This window comes from Conger conger, chromosome 15, assembly GCF_963514075.1.
Source record: "Conger conger chromosome 15, fConCon1.1, whole genome shotgun sequence".
Classification (NCBI taxonomy): Eukaryota; Metazoa; Chordata; class Actinopteri; order Anguilliformes; family Congridae; genus Conger; species Conger conger.
In genome coordinates this window covers 16753157-16774567 of record NC_083774.1, presented here as the reverse complement: position 1 = coordinate 16774567, position 21411 = coordinate 16753157, and the positions used below count along the sequence as shown (strand labels likewise).

At 42.2% G+C, this 21411-nt stretch overlaps 1 protein-coding gene and 1 long non-coding RNA gene across 5 annotated transcripts in view; one reads left to right on the top strand and one right to left on the bottom strand.

The window, feature by feature from the left end:
• LOC133111531 (transcription factor 12-like) overlaps nt 1–3284 on the bottom strand; it is a 100720-nt gene extending 97436 nt beyond the window's left edge. For 3 of the 4 annotated variants that reach the window (XM_061221963.1, XM_061221966.1, XM_061221965.1), the window contains exons 1-3: nt 3133–3284; nt 2109–2201; nt 1656–1728 (exon numbers count right to left, since the gene is read on the bottom strand). In XM_061221963.1, coding sequence (XP_061077947.1) covers nt 1656–1728; nt 2109–2180 — 145 coding nt within the window. In that variant the 5' untranslated portion in view covers nt 2181–2201; nt 3133–3284. Of the gene's footprint in view, nt 1–1655; nt 1729–2108; nt 2202–2935; nt 3054–3132 lie in introns of those variants that run through there. The other variant, XM_061221964.1, reaches the window with a different exon arrangement.
• A 16689-nt stretch (nt 3285–19973) lies between these two features.
• LOC133110971 (uncharacterized) lies at nt 19974–21411 on the top strand. The gene is made up of 3 exons (XR_009704952.1): nt 19974–20090; nt 20983–21033; nt 21299–21411. It is a non-coding gene; the product is annotated as an uncharacterized LOC133110971 (long non-coding RNA).

Below are 21411 nucleotides of genomic sequence, written 5' to 3'. Positions count from 1 at the left end.
CACACATATATGCACACACATACACACACACACATGCACATGCAGACACAGGAACACACACACACATGCGCACACACACCTTTGGGTGCATACGCACACATACACACACGCACACGCACACATACACACACACATACACATACACACAGGTATAGGTAAATATATATTTTAATAAAATTTGCAATGTGAAATTTTTAAATAAGTTTTCCAGTGGACAGAGAGCTGAGGAAACAGAAAGACGTTACCTACTTATAAACAACTCGACGTCACACAAAAGCAGTGTGGTACAACATTTCACATGTATTTAGTCAGCACAGATGGGCCTTTACCTCAGGGTAATTTTGCATATTAAAGTGTCTCACTTCATCCACGGAGACAAACAGTAAAAACACACCGACAGCTATAATATTAATTTCAAATATCAGCTCCTATCTTTCCAGTTTAGTTCTTCCAATACTTGCAGCCTAAAAGCACTGAGGACAATAAAGTGTTATCTCAATGTCACTAAGGCACACAAACCATAGTCTCCAGTGTTGGACAGGTGCCTGCAACAAGACTCATGGTTAAATAATGCTTCACTTCTAGAGAATCATCAGAGCAATTCCATGCCAATCTCAACCAAACATACAACATTTGAGACACCAGATGTGCAAAGAGCATGTTTGCTTTATGCAGGGATTCAAATCACCAACTGGCACATACAAATAATAATGCTTAAAACAAAACTCGTGCATACACAATCACTCCCCTATCCATTCTCAACTCCTGGATAACAACAAATTTGCATATGAGAACAATTAATGGCTGAAGCAGCCTAGGTTTCCTCAATATGCATTCAGTGAGCACTTTATTAGGTACACCTGTACACCAGCTTGTTAATGAAAATATTTAATCAGCCAATTATGTGGCAGCAATTCATAAAAGCATGCAGACGTAGACAAGAGGATCAGCTGTTGTTCAGACCAAATGTCAGAATGAGGAACAAATGTTATGTGACTTTGACCACGGAATGATTGTTGGTGCCAGACAGGGTGGTTTCAGTCAGATCTCAGAAACTGCCAATCTCCTGGGATTTTCACAGTCCCTAGAGTTTGCAGAGAATGGTGCGAAAAAAACATCCAGTGATTCAGTGATCAGCATCTCGGTGGGCAAAAACGCCCCTCCTCTGAGTGACGTCAGAGGAGAAGGGCCAGACTGGTCGAAGCTACCGTAACACAAATAACCACAATTTATAACAGTGGTATGCAGAAGAGCATCTCTGAACACACAACACCGCAAACCTCTAAGTGGATAGGCTACAGCAGCAGAAGACTTAATAAGTCTGAAGTATAAGTCTAATAAATACCTAATAAAGTGCTCACTGACTGTATGTCCTTATCTCTGTGAGATAGAAAGGGAGTGATGCGTATTTCCCATCCATAAATGTGGCTAGTTGGCTAGTGATCACTGAACCTTTGGGACGACAAACAACCACTTGCTTTTATTTATGAGCCAATATTATGACAAACTGTTGACTGAATCCAGGCCTAAATTATTTGAAAGGGGGAAATATTACCAAAACCAACATAGGCGTTACTGAAAACAACAAGGGACGGATTACTGTAGCGATATGAACCCACAGGCACTGCACAGTTACAGGCAGAATAAGGTCCTACCTGATGCGCTAAACTGGCTGCTCCCCAGGGTAGTTGGCCTGTTTTTCCCACTGTTTACCGGCGGAGAAAACATCTATTGGGAGAAAAGGTCTTTATTTATCACATCCTTTCATTCATTTTCTTCAAATATTTGCAGGTAAACACTGAAGTCAATTGTAATGTGTGCACAATGAAGTTTATTTCATAATTAAATGTGAACAAAATTAAATGTGTGAAAATTGTTCCAAATTGTTCAAAGTAACTATTTTTGTGCATAGATTATATTTGTGTGCGTGTGTTCCTTGACACACACCTAACTTCATCTGACGAGGTCTAGATAATGCAACATCAAAGTTTTGCCAAGATCAATTAACCCAGAAGCAAGCAACCGCCAGCCAGTCGACGCCTACTGCCTAATCATTTAAATAGTATAAACATAAAGAATTGAAAAGATATAAATATTTAACATCCTACCGCGCTAAAATCCAGCAGATCACTCAATTCCTTGTCTGTTCCAATAGCGGCAATCCGCTGCTGAGTGTTCATCCTTGCGGTCCTTAACTAAACCTAGAAAGCAAATAGCGAAACGTATTTTTTAACAGCATTACACTTAGCTCGCCCACATTAGATCAATAAACATGTCACCACATAACAATCAAGCAAGGTGCAAGCCTAAATAAGCGGTCAATAATTTAAAAATAAAACTGCACGTGACAAATTCAACAAATCACTTGAAAAACAATTGCTTATTTTCTTATGCAATAAATTATCATTATTTTACTCATAGCTATGCTGGAATTCTGAATATGATACGTGTAGGCTAAATTGTTCAGGAACACGGCAACTAGCACTCTTGCCAATGGAACTAAAGGAACAGAATCTTGCTTTGTGGAGGCGCACTGCGCTACGTATTGTGTTCCTAAAACCGAATGAAAAGAAATACCTGGGGAGCTATTTGGGCATATCCTCCGACTAAAAATCAATAAATTCATAGAATACATAAACCAAATGTACGGATGGCATTGCTACCCAAAGAGTGCCATTGGCTATCATTCACTACAGGAGCATCATTTCGTTATTGTCCGTTATAGACACTGCAGGCCTAATTATCAACGTTAATCTTGTAATAAGTAGCATGCAGTCTTAGAAACTTATTATATGTAATTCCATCTCCGACACTCCGCGCAATTAATTTGGTCATACTGTAGCAGGTTGACAAAGTCGTTTGCAGGCTTGTCGGATTTACCCATTTGTTGAGAATATTGGTATAACTATTCCCCATGCATATAGAAAATACAAACCTTCACGGACAGTATTCAAATAAAAATTGTTACTCTGGTCCTGATCTAACAGAAAATACGTAGCCTTTTCCAGATCGTAAGTACTAAAGCGAATGCCAACCACTGACTCAAAACCAGCTCTATGGTCTCTCTTCAATCCCAACTTCTTTCACCCAGTCCGAAACCCTTTACCCGGCTCCCTGCCTATTTCTTTTTACCTTTTCCCGTTGCAAAATCCAACTAGGGCGATCGGGTGTGGAAATTGAAGCGTTGTTTTCCTTCTTCCGCAGCGGACAGAGTTTGCGATCAAGGTGTTTGCAACAATAATTTACAAAATATTCCCTGAATGTAACTTGCGAGTTTCCCTTAGGCAGACATTTTTGCTTAGCAGACCTCAGCACCACGTTGACGTTGGGTTCTGTATCATTCCGCCGAACGGAGCCAAATTACATTTCGTTTAACCCCTCAGACACCAGTGGGATTTGTTGATTGCGCTTGACATTTTCTACTTTTAGCGAACTTTTGAATTCACACCAACTTAAAGAATTAGTCAACATTACGAAAAACGCAGACAGATTTTAACGTAGGCATACATTAAGTCTGAATTAGTAGCCAACATCTATAAAATATAAGTAAAGGCTATTTATAGGCTAAACTGAGGAAGCAGACACGCTATGCAGAGCCCATGTGCTTTATTGTCTAAAACGTCTTAAAACCTATTGACAATTCAGAGATTCTACCAAGAACGAGAGGTAAAGCTATACAAAACAAATACTCGCAGGTGCCAACGCTGATATTATAGTTATCAGTACAAATAATATAAATGTGGCTTTTGTAACCGACGCTATTTGCACTTTCGGTGTACGGACGCCACTACAAATTAAAGGCAAACTGAAGCTATTCTGCAGTTGATAGCTGTTACCTTGATGCGAATCGTGCAAAAAGCTATTGTACAGAGGCTATTAGCTGTTAACAAGTAGAAAATATTCCAGTATACAGCATTTCAATTGACTAAATTCAATTTTCTGTTTAGCCTATTTAACATTTTAGAGGTTTTTAGGTGGTTCAAACGGCTGCAGATCGACAGCAGAAATTGTATGACTTTTGAGTCTGCAATAGGCTAGGCTAGGAACTCCAACTCTAGACATTGGGAGAGGAATTTTAGAATATACAATTAATCATATTGATTGGACACCTGTAGGCAAAATAGGTAATGTTTATTTCAATTTAGTTAGATTTTATACTCTACATAAAGTATGTCACCTAAGATGTAAATACAGTTTTATAGCGCTTCTTCAGTCAAAGTTATTATTGTAACTGTCCATTATTTGTTCTAATAACAAATTTGACAGTAACTTCCCTGGCACAACATTAAATACGGACAAAACATTTAACAATAAACTTGAACTACTTTTCCTTCCGCGGAAGCGGAGGAAGGGGGAATAGCGCGCTACGGCCAATGTTTTGCTGTCAGTGGCTGACAGCAGATTACTCGCTGACTCTGTAGTAAGACCTCAACCCATCAGCAAGACTGCATGGTGAATATCACCACACAAAACAGGAAAATAAACGTGTCCTTTCGTCTTCTTGCGATTTTTACTTAGTGTTTATCAAACGTGGCATACTATCGTAATTCTGGTATTGTGTCAATATCTTTAATGGCAAACAAACGGGGAATAAGATACCTGAACGTTGAATTAATAAGCCATTTTGGAGATGGTCCTTGTTTTTTATGAAGAGTTAATGTGTTCTATATGTGGGGCATTTATTGGTTCCATGGTTGCCACCCAACCATTCTCATTTCAGATTTATTTGTGAATCTAGTTATTTATCTAGTATTTAGTATTCTTTGCTTTAACTGCATTAGCTTACAAGATGTGTAATTTCTTTAGAACCTTGCATTATTTCAGTTATGTTGTGTTAACTATTGTGGAATTATATACATTTTAATTATACTTAATAACCCAGGAACACTCCAGGTAATGTATTCCGTATATATTTAAATATTAAGGAGTGTGTGTGTTGTTGCCCTTACAATATAGTATAAAATTAGCTTAAAATGAACAAACATTTTATTTCTCAAATGAGCGCTTCTCGAGGAAAGATGGCACAAAAACACTTGGGCATGTGTTTTAACTTGTCGCTTGCAATGCATAGTGCCACCTGTTGGAGGAATTGACATCAGTCAATTTTCCTGAGCCGTACAGTTCAATTCTCCCCGCAGGGCGCCATCTGCTGGTGGCAGAGTAGCCCACTGAACATCAATCACGTTTTTCACATTCGTATTTGGACTTGCATTACTAGCCTACAGATATGCCAACTGATAATATTCCTCTCTATCTTTGATGCCAAATAACTATCCTTATTCAGATTGGAGCCAAAACATGTGACAGACCCAGAAAGATCCAGTTCCATCCTGGGTTTTAAAAGAATCGTCCCCACTGTCCTGTTTTTTTAGTTTCCCATTATCTCTCTGAAAACTCATCATCTGTCACCATGAGGAGACCCGCAGTGACAAAGCGCAGACTTGATGATGTTATCATCAATCAAGTGTTTTACAACTCAAAGTCACATCCATCACAGCTATTCTCAGGAGCAGGTCCTCTTTTGCTATTCAATTATTCAAGGAAAACATGGGCTCAGTGTCCAATCTATACACACACACACACTCACACATACTCACACACACACACTCACAAACACTCACACATACACTCACACAAACACACACTCACACAAGCACACACACTCACACACACACACACACACACAAACACACACACACTCACACTCATGCACTCACACACACACACACACTCACACACACACACACACTCACAAACACTCACACTCACGCACTCACACACACTCACACACACACAAACACACTCACACACACTCACACAAACACACACACTCACACACACTCACACACACACACACACACTCACACAAATACACTCACACACACACACACTCACACAAACACACATACTCACACACACACACATATGTATCTATGTATACAATAGTTGTCATTGACATGTACATTTCATAGAAACTCTGGTCAGTATCCATGGTATCGCCTGATGGATATCCATGTACAATGCACAGACAAGGTTGTTTGAAAGCTGGCAGTTTGGTTAAATATAATACTGATCCATTGTTGTAAGGAAAACATTTGATAATTCAGTTGAGCCGCAGAGAGGGCCTTCCTCTCTCTAGTATATTACCAATAGATTTAGTTTTGAATTTGTGCCATTGTGTAAACTAATTACTGCTTTCTCACAGCTGATAGCTTCTGTAGCTGGGGCAGACCTGATATTATCTGTATTCTGTTTGGGAAAACTTGGACAGCAACTGTTTGAAAGCACTCAGTGCTACCTGTTTATTACACATGTTTAAAATATAAAAATAAACATATATTACAAAGAATTAACTCTATAAATTAACTTTTAAAAAACATATTTCTGTCACTTTGACATGTGTATCACAGTTCCTCTCACAGTTACTGTTTGTAAGCATTTGGAAGGTGTGCATTAGGAAGATATCATCATATCATTCTATGCATTTTATTATCAATGTTAATAAATTAATTGTTTCCATCACGTGAATTATATGTAGTGAGTTGCTTCTGCCTTGTGCTGGGTGATATCAGCAGTTAGAAAAGCCTTTTTTTTTCTAAGAGGCGGGTTGAAACGGACAGACTCAAGCCAAATGGCACTATTTCGATAACTAATTCAATATTTTTTGCATTGAATCTGCCCCCAGTCTTTGCCATGATGTACAGTCGACATTCTATCTGTTTTTATTGCAGATGCCACCTTCCAATCGCATTGTGGGTAACCTGTAGATGGAACACTGAATTTGTGAAATTCTCATGATGAAAGTGGGTGTACCATTGTTATAAGATGCAAGGTCTGGCGTTCCATGAGCATCAGTGTGTGCTTTGATCATGTGCATCGCACCTCCTTTCTTCTTGCTGGCAATAAATCTCCTGCAGGCTGGAATAATAATCCACTCAGACTATAGCCAGTGGTGTACATTGTAGTCAGCGGTAAATCAATCTGCCTGTTTTATCACAAGGTCCGTCTAGTATGTCAAGTCACCATTGCCCTTTCTGTGCCTCCACGTCTACATTAAAAAAAAAAAATGTAATGAGGGCTTTTATCACGCATACCGGATCAATATATAGATGAGTGACGTGTTTCTATATGTCACCTCTACGACAGACAGGGCTCGCAGCTCATGATCCTGCAGTGAATAGAACTTCAGTCTGTAACACTGCATACCTGACATTCGGGAGTATTTCTCATTTCCCACAGGCCCCTGTTCTGTCTTTTGATGTCTGGTGACGTATATAGTATTATGGAGATGGAGACTTCTAGCTGTTCACTGAAATGTCATATCTCCTTATTTAAAGATATATTAAACCCTAAACATTTGTGGTAGATTAATCATTAAGTGATTTAAGCAAGGTATTTCCTGACTGTATACTTTGATTAAGGTGGCAATTTCACAGATCTCATTAATAGTATTTTCCAGTGCGTATGGTGAAATTTGTTTATTGTAAAAAATTATTAAATTAAATTATTAAAACTTATTTCGTACCACAAATCACTGCTGTAATTATATCTCAGAAAACATTAGGTAAGCGACTGTAAACTATTGAATACGTTTAATTTATTTTAACCGGGCCACTTGATAAATATCTAGCGTTTTGTGCACAAAAGAAATGACACAAAAAGTAGTATATTGAATAGTAAGCAAGTAAGGTGTTTCGGACGCGGACAGGACAAATATCGCCATTTTTCCACATGCAAATGTAAAATTACCCAGCATCCTTTGCAGCGGTCGTGTAGTTGCGCCCTCTGTGTGGGTCTTCGGCGCGCGTCTGGGTTTAAGTATTTTTCTGAATGGCAAATTAGAGACGGTACGTTATGAATCATTTGAAATAACTGATATAAATGTTGTATTTGCCATTCATTTGTGCTGCCTTATCTCGCTTAGGAAGACAAATGCATTGGATTTCATTCTGTTGCATTGGACTCCGTGAGGATAGTTGTTTGTTTGTAGCCAAACTCGTTATGAATATTCGTGCCATTTAGGCTATACCATTGCAGGATATGGAACAATATTCGAAATTATGCTGCAATTTTGACAAAGCAGCAGATGATGACTTCGCCTCGCTGTACACAAGCAAACCTAACTAGCACAGGACCGAGTTCACTCATCATGTGGGTAGTTTAGCTTAGCTATCATTAGCTTGTCTGTAGCAGAGACTAAGGACCTTTAGATATATTGCTAGAAACCCGTCTTTGTGCAGAACTTGCACGTTATACCACAAGGTTCAATCGTGTAAAATGTTTTAAGTGACAACTCCATTTGTTAATGGTAGGCAGGAATAAACCAATGAGTTACCCTAAGGTTTGTGTAATCCACAAAAACCAGGCATCCAGGTGTGTGTATTCGCTATTATGGAGGAAGGGTTGTTAAATGGAGCCTGGTACATTATTAGCAATGGTACGTAACATCATGAATGTGCTTAAACTGACCTCGGTAGCTAACGATGATGCACTTGTGGGTAGAATGTGTAACGTTATTACAAGATTAAATTGAACGTGAACTCACCCCCGCCCCCTTTAGAGTGGTTACATAAACCAAAATGTTCATTCATCTAATAACTCATACTGAAACAGTTGTTCCAGCAAAAAAACTAGTTGTCAGGCCTGAATTGCAGTGCTTCAAAAAAATTAAAAAATAAAGATTTATTCCAATAAGTTCTGTGATTCATTCATTCATTCATTTGTTATCGAGGGGAAGCGACATGTGCCAATTTAAACTGGAAGAAATGTTAATCCACTCAATTGCTGAACCTGACACTTTCATTTTTTCATACCTGCTAAAACGGCAAGGAACAAGGCATTACATTTTAGATTTTATCTGAGCACTGCATTTGAACTGCATTTCCCCCCCCCCATGGGTACTTGTTGCGATTCCACCTGAAAGTTGTCTGCAGTTCTACTGCTCTGTCTTTGGGCTATCTGACAACTGAAGCCGAGCAACCAGGCTTTTTAGATTATTGGATGGAAGAGACAGCCTTGGAAAACTTGGTTGCTGCTGGAAGTTTGTATTGCTGGTAATCGTGGAGCTTGGTCTAGAGCAGTGGTTTTCAGCCTTTTCGAATCCAGGGACCCCCACCCAGGCTCAGAGGCAACCAGGAGACCCCCATTATTAGTTTAGAATGGTAAAAAAAAAAAAAACCTATATTTTAGAAAGTTGTATATTTTTCCAAAATCATTATCATAGTCATTGCATATCAAGACTGGCAAGGGAACCCCTACAATACCCTCAAGGACCCAAAGGTTGAACTGTCTGGAGGAAATCCTTCTTCCTACTGACCCACCAATAATTTTCTTTGTGTTGCTGCTGCTGTTAGCTGTTAACTGTTCCATTCTCATATTTCCTTTGAAACACCTGATTGTAAAACCACAATAGATCCACCTTCAGCCCCTTGTTATGGTAAGGCCATGGGGTTCCAGCAAATTTATTTATTTTTTGGTCTGTTTATGTGCTTGGCTGCCTGGCTGTTGGGGGCACTTGGCAGCTTAATTCCAGGCATGCTGGATTTTGAACTGTAGCAGTCCGGGTAAAAAATGGCATGCTCAACACTCCCAACAGCACTGGCTCACCTGGTACTTGAGATATGAGATATGCACGTGTACGTACCCATCTGTACACAAGCATTGTTATGCACCTTTTTGTTTCAGCCTCACGATGACTGATTTTCATATGGTGTGTTTTGAGGAGGCTTTGGAACCATCGCAGGTCCACACGGAAGTCATCGAAATTGATCATGACGACGATGATCTCATTTTTGTTGCGGAGGTCGTTTGGTTGGAACCCCCTTGGAAGACTGATATGAGTCTTTCTGTCGTTTCTCACCCACAGGTTTCTGTTCTGTCAGCAGTACTTTGTGATGAGCTCTGATTTACAGTATGTCACGTTTTGATGATTCCTTGAATTGCAAATAGTTTAGATTGGTAGGTACTCTCTAAAAGGGCTGTAGTGGTGCTACGGGAAGGTGTTTGGACATACAGTGGGGTGCAAAATATTTTGGCACCCCTGGTTTAATAAAATGAAAAGGACCCTGTGCAAAAGTTTGGGTACTCTTGGATTCTTTGTTAATTTTTAAAAAGGCTATTACTAAGGCCAGACCCTTTACTTGTTAGGACTTCAATGAGTCAGGTGAGTATCAATGCAAGGCTGAACCTTTTTATTCTGAAGTACCTGTAACTCCATGCCATCTAAAGTATCCAACTGCAGTGGCTGTTCTGTCTGGTGTTAACCGAACCATTGGTTCCTCTAAACAGTTGTCCCAAGGATTTCAGAATCAGGATTTCCACTGTCAGAAACATTATCTGAAAATGGAAGCTAATGGTTGAAGTCAAGGCAAGGTCTGGAAGACCAAGTAAGATTTCCGATAGAATGGCCTGGTGAGAAACCTGGTGAGAAATGCTCAGAAGAACCCACATATCCCTGCAGAAACACAGGTCTTACTGTTCATAGGACAATGATACAACATTTTTGAAATAACAAAGACCCACAAGTTGCCAGAAAGAATGACCTCAACACAAAATTAAGCTTATGAAATATGCAACAGAAAACATTGAGCAGCCTGAAGCCTTTTGGAACAATTTGCTTTGGACTGACAAAACCAAAATGGAACTTTTTGGCCACGAGAAGGTATGTTTGGAGAAAAAAGGATGAAGCCTTTGTAGGGAAGGACACCTTGCCAACAGTGAAGCATGGAGGTGGATCCATTATGCTTTGGGGTTGTGCAGCAGCTGGGGGCACAGGAAATATTGTGCGAGTGGAAGGAAGAATGAATTCCACCAAATATCAAGAAATTCTAGTGGCTAATGTTCAAAGGCCAGTCAAGACATTGAAGTTCAAGAGAGGTTGGGTATTCCAGCAAAATAATGATCCAAAGCATACCTCGAAGTCAACCATGAAGTACCCAGAAAGTTTCGGAATGGCCACCACATTCCCCACTTGAATATTATTGAAAATCTCTGGAGAGATCTCAAACATGCTGTACATGCAACGAGGCTGAAGAATATTTCTGAGCTAAAGGTGTGCTGCCAGGAAGAATGAGGAAAAATTGAAAAATTGAAAAAGACTTTGTTAAGCGTTTGCAAGCTGTTATAGTTACAAAGTACTAACTGACTGGGCCCCCAAAATTTTGCATCGGTCCTTTTTCCTTATTTTTTATTATTATTTTGAAACGGTAAAAAATGTGTTGTTTAACATTGTACCATTTAGAGCACAGGTTCTGTTCACTAGATGTTAATTGTAAATGGCTTTTCAGACCATCAGACCATCACACCGAGCTCATCCATCCCTGTGACACACACGTGGTCTCCTCAGCCGGTCATAATGAACAACCAGGTAGCCTTCAGTTTGCTTTGGTTAACACTTCATGTAACCAGAATCCTGAATTAATGATGGTGTACAGTGTGTATGAAATATTACCTTCACAGGTTAATGTTGCCTGAATCCAATTTTTGATATAATCCATTGTCAGATTCATCAAATAGGCCCTAGTCCTTATCTTTGTTGTAGCCTTAGCACTTGAAATTGTACTTCCCTCAAGGTTCTTTCAGCGCACTTGTTCCTGGTGATGGGTATGCATTTTGTTTTGGGTCTGCCGAGTGGCAATAATGTAATGTAATGAATCCAACCTAACCCACAGCATAAGAGTAAGTATATTAAGTATAATAAGGCAGCCTCAATCTGTTTTTTTCTTCCCATTGTCAGTGGAAGGAATTAAGCAGTTATCAGTAGAAATACAGGTTATTGAGTTACAGGTTTCAAGACATCGAAGTGGATACGGTTTATCGTTGTTGTGTCGGTTGACTATATTGGTCATCACTTAAATTGATGTCTAATTAGGGATAGAAATGGCGAAATGTAATATGCTTTTTATGTGGGGCATTTTTACATTTTCCTTTGCTGATCTGATTTGTGAGACTTCCCAGAGTTGTTTTGCGAAGTCAGGCTTTAAGGGACTGGAATCTGTGTTGCATTTATGCTGAGCATGGACTTCCTGAGCAGTGAGGGGTTGCTAAACTGTGTGCTGAAATCGGGTGAAGGTTACCCTTGAGATGATATAGCGTTGTAACTTTGTTGGAAGTCAGGTGTGTTCGACTGTTGAATAAAATAAAAACAGTTTCGTGGCTGCTGGGTGGCTTATCCCGCGAAGGCGTCCTGTGTTCTAGTGCAGGGATGGACCCTGTGGTTGGGTACTGAACTCAGTGCGGACTGTGGGTAGACCTGAGGGAGAACACCCAGCTGGCTCTAGCTTTGCCCAGGGAAGGGAGGTCTTGAGTCAGTCAGGATGTTGGAGTTTCTCTCTCGTCAATGAGAGAGGGGCGGCCTGTAGTGTAGTGGTTAAGGTACATGACTGGGACCCGCAAAGTCGGTGGTTCGATCCCCGGTGTAGCCTCAATAAGATCTGCATGTTGAGTCCTTGAGCAAGGCCCTTAACCCTGCATTGCCCCAGGGGATTATTGTCTCTAATCAACTGTACCTCGCTCTGGATAAGAACGTCTGCCAAATGCCATTAATGTAATGTAATGTAATGTAATGAAGTCTTCCTGTGAAGCTGCTCATGAACTGTCTCAGAAACTGTGCTGTGATGAAAAGCTCTGGTTGATATTCTGTATTTGGAGATCTGGCCGATTCCAGATGACCAAAGAAATATTTCTGCCTGGCCCCTCTTTTCCATTCTTATAGCAAATGTGCAAAAACTACTGTATGTGCAGTGTCACAATGACAAGACATTTTCAATGAGAATTCAGTATTTTATTTTGAGAATTGTATGGTTATTTATGGTAATGACAGCTCGGGCGTGCCATAGTTCTGTCGGAAGTCTTGGGGGACCTACCACTTCACACTAATGGTGTCTCTAAAGCGTTGGTAATGTTGCACATTTGTATTGTTGACTTTTGCTTATTCATTATGGTATTTAATGCTATTCGTTTGGAAATTGACGTCTTTAATCGGGGAATGTGAAGTGGTTGAAATGGGACAAAGCTTTGTGCTTTATCTTGATCTCAGATATCAGACTCGGGCATAATCACCCTCCTCGTGCCGCCGGATCCAGCAGGAACATCTCTCACTCTGCTGCCAGGTACTAATGCTCATCTTCTGGCACGTCGTTCCCTCTGATGATTCAGGACGTCTTCAAACATGCCATTTACGCATTCGTATGTGCGCGTGTTTGTGTGCTCTTAAAACATTTTCAGGTGGTGACAGGCCTTGTTTTGAGCCTGTTTTCTTGTGTCTAACTCCTGTCTCCTCACAGCAAGTTACTGCTGCAGGGTACTGTGATCAACCTGGCCACACCACAGCCCAGTCCAACTGCACAGCCCTTCCCTGCTACCCTACAAGCAGCTGCGCATCCTAGCTCTGCTACACTACAGCCCTTCCCTGTTAGTCTACAAGCAGCTGCGCAACCTAGCTCTGCTACACTTCAGCCAGCTGCACAACCTAGCTCTGCTACACTACAGCCAGCTGCACAACCTAGCTCTGCTACACTACAGCCAGCTGCACAACCTAGCTCTGCTACACTACAGCCAGCTGCACAACCTAGCTCTGCTACACTACAGCCAGCTGCACAACCTAGCTCTGCTACACTTCAGCCAGCTGCACAACCTAGCTCTGCTACACTTCAGCCAGCTGCGTAGCCCAGCACTGAGGTCCCAAAGTGGATTGTGCAGTCCCTGCAGATGGGAGCCCAGGCCTCCCCCTTCAGCTGGTCACCCCACTGATGCCTCAGGCGATGCCCAGCTCCCATGTCACAAGGGACGTGGACCCACCGGGAGGTACTGCCAGGCCAGGGCAGCTCGCTGCATCTCTTACCCCTGTTTAATGGGTGTGATCTGCACTCTGAACCTCTCTGTTCCTCCTCCACCACAGGCACTGAAAGGGGCTCACCGCCACATCCTGTGAGCAGTGATCCTAAAAGGCAAATACGTGAAATTGGTGAGTATCTTTAAAAAAAAAAATATGGCAATGACATTCCTGTTATTGAATGTTGCCTACTGTACCATGGATGCAAATACATGATGTCATCACCAAGAATCACCAGAAACAAGTGCAAAACATTAACTTGAACTTTTTTTTGTAGAATATTTTAGCTTGTTTTAAGTTACTGTTTGCTTGATAAGTGAGATCTTGAAACAAGTCAACCTTTCTCACCTCATTCACAGTTTTTTTTGTGTCTCTTTTAGCAAAAAGGGAATAAATAGGATTTTAATTCTAAATATAAGACTAAGATTCTTGTTAAAACTGACTTATTTTTAGTTTTTTGCAGTGTACAACCTACAGTAATGGGGCAAATCAAATTCATGGACTCAGACTTGATAGACTTCCTCATCCTGGGAAGTAATGCAAATGTGTGAAACACAACACAAAGCTTAAAATCCCAAAACAAATGCACGCGTGTACATATAAAAAAACACAAACGCGCATACAATTACAAACACGGACATGCGTCATCCATTCAGAAAAGTCCTCAATGAAGTGAAAAGGGGGATCTTACTCCGTGAAGGGCATTATTTATTCTCAGCAGAAGTGTGCCTGACATGATTCTCCCGCCGCTGTCTGCCCATAAAGCATCGCAGCAAGGTGTGCAGCAGACAGCTGTGCTTTTTTTATAAGGCCAAATCAACATGCCAAATCTCATTAAAGTCTGTGACAATGCGGTCCAAAAGTGTGTTGAATTGCCATGTACTTACTCATTCGATGTTTGGTATTCCAGGAGCAACAAATTGTCCTGATGATACCCTGGAGTTGAAACCTGTCAGTAACAACTGTCCAAGTTAATTTTATTCAGTCTGTTCCATTTTCAAGCACTTTTTTTGGTTGTAAATAAAAATAATAATAATAGCAGAATCTGAAGCCTGTATGATCTCTTCTATTCAAAGCTAAATTGTAAATGTAGGTGGCTGGTATTAGTGTGTGCGTATATATAAAGCAAAGCAGGGCTTGTTCTAAGCATGGGTGGTATATGTGATCGCCTATAGCAGCAGCGGGCAAAGGAGGGCGTGGGGAGAAATGACATGTGTGTTATTTTTTTCATTCTATTTTTTCTCTCTCTTTACAGAAATACTGTTTTCATTATTGGGTAAATAACACTCCCACCCGGCATATGCCTGACCCCCATGGCAGGATTGATAGTCAGGGTAAACTGGTCATGCAGATCAGTGAGTTTTACTATGGGAACCACAAGGGGGACCAGAGACACTGGCATCCCCTTTACCTGCCCCAGCTGCTACAGTGTCCTCAAGAACAACATTGGGTATGCTTCGTTTTCATAGCCATTTATGCAACTCCTTTGAGGTGTTAAAAACCATGACTGTGTAATTTCAAATTGATGACGTTGTGTAGAGCAGGGGCTGCAGCAGGAGGTGAGTCTGTAGGTGATCTATGGTGGCACTAGTCTCTATGGTGCACTGTGATGACGTTGTGTAGTCGCAATGGCACACTGTGATGACATTGTGTAGTCTCTATGGTGCACTGTGATGACGTTGTGTAGTCTCTATGGCGCGCTGTGATGACGTTGTGTAGTCGCAATGGCACAATGTGATGACATTGTGTAGTCTCTATGGTGCGCTGTGATGACGTTGTGTAGTCTCTATGGTGCGCTGTGATGATGTTGTGTAGAGCAGGGGGTTGGAGCCGGGAGGTGAGACTGTAGGTGATCTATGGTGGTAGCACCAGGCTGGCACCACACTCCTGAGGTCCCCTCGGTGCACAGAGAGTGATTATGAGCATAGACGGGGGATGGGAGTGCAAAACGGCCAAGCCTTCATTACAGCCCTCTTCTGCAGATGGATCACGTTCTCAGCCTCTATTCCCATTTGGGGCTTGGGATGAGTAATGGCGGATAGTTTAGGCGGTGTAAGAACTGTTCCTTTGATTAAATAACTTTAGTCCGGGATGGCACACAAAAAAAAAAAAAAGGCTTCCGTAAGCTGTTTTAATGCGCAGGCCCGTTTGTATCTCAGTCGGGGAGTCTGGCAGCCAAGGTCACGGTTCTAGCACATAAAAATCCCTAATAGAGGAGCTGAAACGGCAGAAACGTGAGAACTGAAAAATGGGCCCTGCCGCTCGGAGGCGGAGCCGGCTCGTGGGCCAGTCGGGCGGCAGGAAGGCCAGCCATGCTGGGAGGACCCACACCGGCTCGCCCGCATCATTAAGCAAAGCAAAAAGCACCGCTGTAATTGCCTGTATTATAATGGCCATTATGCATGCTTAGAAACCGAGGTACAAGGAGAAGCTACGCTAATTTATCTTTTTCTAACTGCTGGGAACTCCAGAACGTTAGTGCACGCAGGCCATGTTCCCCAGACTGGAGTTATTTAATGTAGACGGTAATCTGGCTCATTACATTATCAGTCTTGTTTTTTTCTCCCCCCCTCCCCCCTGCATTTCTGTTCCAAATGAGGGCCAAAGTTGAACGAGTTTTTTTGTAAACACAACATGTTTGATTAAGTAGTACTGAATTGCTGTTTGCTAAATATGATTAATTACCGCATAAAGTCCTAGATATTTTAATTATGTGAACTTGATTTGTTCTCTAAATGGAATTTTGCAGTCATATCAGCTATGTGACCAAACGAGACATTTTAAGTTTAATGGAAGTTGAAGTCTGAAGTGCATCGCTATTTGTGGTCTTGCTCTTAACGCCCAGTAACGCTGTTGTGTGGCTGCTCTCCAGTAGTCTAGTGGGCCCAGTAACGCTGGTGTGTGGCTACTCTCCAGTAGTTTAGTGAGCTCAGTAACGCTGGTGTGTGGCTACTCTCCAGTAGTTTAGTGAGCTCAGTAATGCTGTTGTGTGGCTGATCCTCTACTGTAGTCTAGTGGGCCCAGTACCACTGTTGTGTGGCTGATCCTCTACAGTAGTCTAGTGGGCCCAGTAACACTGTTGTGTGGCTGCTCCTCTTCAGTAGTCTAGTGGGCCCAGTAACGCTGTTGTGTGGCTGATCCTCTACAGTAGTCTAGTGGGACCAGTAACTCTGTTGTGTGGCTGATCCTCTTCAGTAGTCTAGTGGGACCAGTAACTCTGTTGTGTGGCTGATCCTCTTCAGTAGTCTAGTGGGCCCAGTAACGCTGTTGTGTGGCTGATCCTCTACAGTAGTCTAGTGGGACCAGTAACTCTGTTGTGTGGCTGCTCCTCTGCAGGTTTATGAACCACATGAGGCATCACTTGGGGCTCCTGTGGCAGGAGGGCCGGGACGGCGGCACCATCTGCCACCACTGCTCCCGCCGCTGCGCCACCCCCCTCCTCACGCAGCTGCACACTGAGCACGCCCACACCCAGTATGAGTCCACGAATACGGCTCACTCTGCCCCCCTCTCCAAAATCACTCTCCTTACCCCCTCTCCAAAATCACTCTCCTTACCCCCCTCTCCAAAATCACTCTCCTTACCCCCCTCTCCAAAATCACTCTCCTTACCCCCCCTCCCAAATCACTCTCCTTACCCCCTCTCCCAAATCACTCCTTACCCCCCTCTCCAAAATCACTCTCCTTACCCCCTCTCCAAAATAACTCTCCTTACCCCCCTCTCCAAAATCACTCTCCTTACCCCCCTCTCCAAAATCACTCTCCTTACCCCCCTCTCCCAAATCACTCTCCTTACCCCCCTCTCCAAAATCACTCTCCTTACCCCCTCTCCCAAATCACTCCTTACCCCCCTCTCCAAAATCACTCTCCTTACCCCCTCTCCAAAATCACTCTCCTTACCCCCCTCTCCAAAATCACTCTCCGTACCCCCCTCTCCAAAATCACTCTCCTTACCCCCCTCTCCCAAATCACTCTCCTTACCCCTCTCTCAAAAATCACTGTTGAACTTGTACTCTGCGCTTTCTGTTTAATGGTGTAGGATGTAACTGTAATATTTTATAATCATGTAATATTTTATAATCACATGCTTTAACATGTAGTCTTTCCTGCACTGTGTTTTTCAGCCACCTGTAAGATTTGTGAATTAGCTTTTGAAAAGGAGCAGATTCTCTTGGAGCACATGAGGGACACACACAAGCCTGGTGAAATGCCATACACGTGCCAGGTAAAACAGAGGGCTTTTTAAATCTCTTTTTGAAACCAAACCGAGGAGCTGTAGCATTAAATCTGGGTCATGATGCATTCCTGTTTCCCTCCATCCCTCTTTCTAGGTCTGCAACTACCGGTCCTCGTTCTTTTCTGAAGTAGTGAACACGAAAACACAAAAGAACTCCTGTGTCCATTTTGCCTCAAAGTCCTGGAGGGTGGACAGGTGTATGCTAAACATTACATGAAGCATCAGGTGAGCATTGTGGTTGAAATAATATTAACCTAATATACACTCAGTGAGAACTTTATTAGGTATTTATTAGATTTATTTTTTCTAGACTTCTTTATTTGTTAGACTTCTGCTGTTACTTAGCCTATCCACCTAGAGGTGTGATGCATTGTGTGTTCAGAGATGCTCTTCTCCATACCACTGTTGTAATTTGTTGTTGTTTGCGTTGCTGTCACAACGCTCTCCTGCCCACAGAACTGCTGCTCACTGGATTTCTTTTGTTTTCCCACATCATTCTCTGCAAACTCTAGAGACGTGTTGTGCTTGATAATCCCAGGAGATCAGCAGTTTCTGAGATACTCAAACCACCCTGATTTCTTCCCCATTTGGTCTGAAAAGCAGCTGAACCTCTTGACCATGTCTGCATGCTTTTATGCATTTAGTTGCTGCCACATAATTGTCTGATTTAAATATTTGCATTAACTGAACTGGGCTAGTTGTCTTGCTCCTTTATGGCCGCAACAGTATGGAGCATCTTCATCTGTCATATTTCCCCTTTCTTTGGGCCTCAATGCTTGCCAGTTTTGAGTCAGCATAAACAGGAAGTCGCTTGTGAATTGCAATCTTCGCCCTCAGTCCGAGAGTGGATTGATGCAGCTGTCTGCTGCACACCTTGCTGCGATGCTTTATGGGCAGACAGCGGCGGGAGAATCATGTCAGGCACACTTCTGCTGAGAATAAATAATGCCCTTCACGGAGTAAGATCCCCCTTTTCACTTCATTGAGGACTTTTCTGAATGGATGACGCATGACCGTGTTTGTAATTGTATGCGCGTTTGTGTTTGTTTATATGTACACGCGTACATTTGTTTTGGGATTTTAAGCTTTGTGTTGTGTTTCGCACATTTGCATTACTTCCCTGGATGAGGAAGTCTATCAGTCTGAATTTCCTCTCCCGGGTGGAGAAAGTGGCTCACGGTATGCTCTTCCATCGAACCTTTAAGAAACCCTGCATCTTAACGGGACTTCCTCTTGGGACAGAGGAATGGATTCTCTCCATTTCAGTCTGTGTTTTACCCAATGAGAAGTTGTATGTATTGAAACAAATGTGTTGAAGTTTCACTTTACTTCACAAATCTGCTGCTGGAAAAATGTTTTTTCTTCCATTTGAATCTGGCTCATAGGTGGTTATCTGCGCTGCTCTGCCAGCCTCATGTCACCCTGATGCGGTGGTGTCACATCGTGCCCCTGGAGAGGAACCACTGTGCTCCATGGAGCTTAAGGTCTGCAGCCCTTCTCTGGTGTGCATCGCTAAATGAGCTCGCATTAAAGTATTCTGCATAGTGGTTATGGTACATGACTGGGACCCGCAAGGTCTGTGGTTTAATCCCTTGTGTAGCCACAATATGATCCGCACAGCCGTTGGGCCCTTGGGCAAGGCCCTTGACCCTGCATTGTTCCAGGGGAGGATTGTCTCCTGCTTAGTCTAATCAACTGTATGTCGCTCTGGATAAGAGCGTCTGCCAAAATGCCATTAATAATAATAATAATAGTAATAATGATAATAATATAAAACGAATGTCTTTTTTTATATTGCTTTGAAGTGTTTATATACATTCATATGTTAAATACATTTGAATATTTTCAGTGCCGTGGTGAGAATGGGTCCTTGTCTCCACAGCTGTCCCCCTGGGGAGCAGACCTGTGCTGAATGCTCCTGTCAGGCCTGGCTGCTCTCTGGTCACTTTGCTGCAGTTAGGAACTGTGACCGATGCAGATATCGCACAAGCTGCAGTCAGGCTCTGTGAAATCACAAGATCAGGTAAAATGGGATTTGTTCTCATCCGATATCTTTGCAGGTATTTGCATTATTGTATGGATGTGGCAGCCTGTAGCATATTGGTTAAGGCCCATGACTGGGACCTGCAAGGTCGGTGGTTTGATCCTCAGTGTAGCCACAATAAGATCTGCACAGCCGTTGGGCCCTTGAGCAAGGCCTTTAACTCCGCATTGCTCCAGGGGAGGATTGTCTCCTGGTTGGTCTAATTAAATGTACATCACTTTGGATAAAAGCGTCAGCTAAATTACATGTCATGTTATGTAATGTGTGCTCTTCATGTATGCCGTGCTATCCAGTGTGGAAGTGTGCATCTACTTGTACGGCGGAATATTTCATTTCAGGTGTATTTAAAGAATTCAGGTGTCATTCTTCAGTTATAAATCAAAGAGAATTTGTTATGTATGAAGAAAATATGCAATTGAGTGTTCAAACTCCTAGAATTTCACACCCTACTGCAGTGGCTGTGGTTAGCCAGGCGTATTACAGACCTGTAGAGTGAGCAGGGGAGCATAAATCCCTGTCAGTAGCTGCAGTCAGTTTATGACACCCGGAATGTTTTCACAATCTTGTTAAATTACACTGGCGCACTTGTTGGCTGTATGCATTGCAACTTTTTAATCAACTCTCCAGTAGGCCAAGTAAGTATTGAGTTCATATAGTGAATTTCTTTGGTTCTGGTGGCACATCCAGCTGAAACTTCATTGGCAGCTTTGGATTAGGCAGCAAGGGATGAAAAGTGTGGAAAGATTATTTTTAATAGATATCTTTATATATTAAGTTGGGCTCTAGTCCATGGCTACCCCCCCCCCCCCCCCCCCCCCCCATTTAGTGACAGTTTTACAGTTTTGTTCAAATTTGTTTTTGTGATTTGCAGACTGCATGGTGCTTTGCCAGGAGATTGGCTGAGAAGAAACAAGCATCTCTGGTATGCTAATTAAATCTAGGAATGCTAATTGTACAGATGCAGCTTTAACCTATTGTGCCATATCCACCTGTTTATTAGCAATCATACTCTGAGATTACCATTGTCTGCCGCTGTTTGAATTAAAGGCAGAATCCCCTGCTGTTTTCGATTACCCTTTGACTCGCTGAAATGTCCATTGCGATTATTTAATTAATCCCTCGATCTTGTGAGTTTAGCCAGATTTATTTATTTATTATTTTTTAACAAAACGCCTTTCCCGTTGCAGGGGCATCACATCACTTGAGTGTGAAGACTGTGGCTTTGTCACGGATCCGTCAGGCGGCAATCTCATGAGCAAGCGTCTAACTGACGGGCCCTGCCATGCCTGCCGCGTTGTGG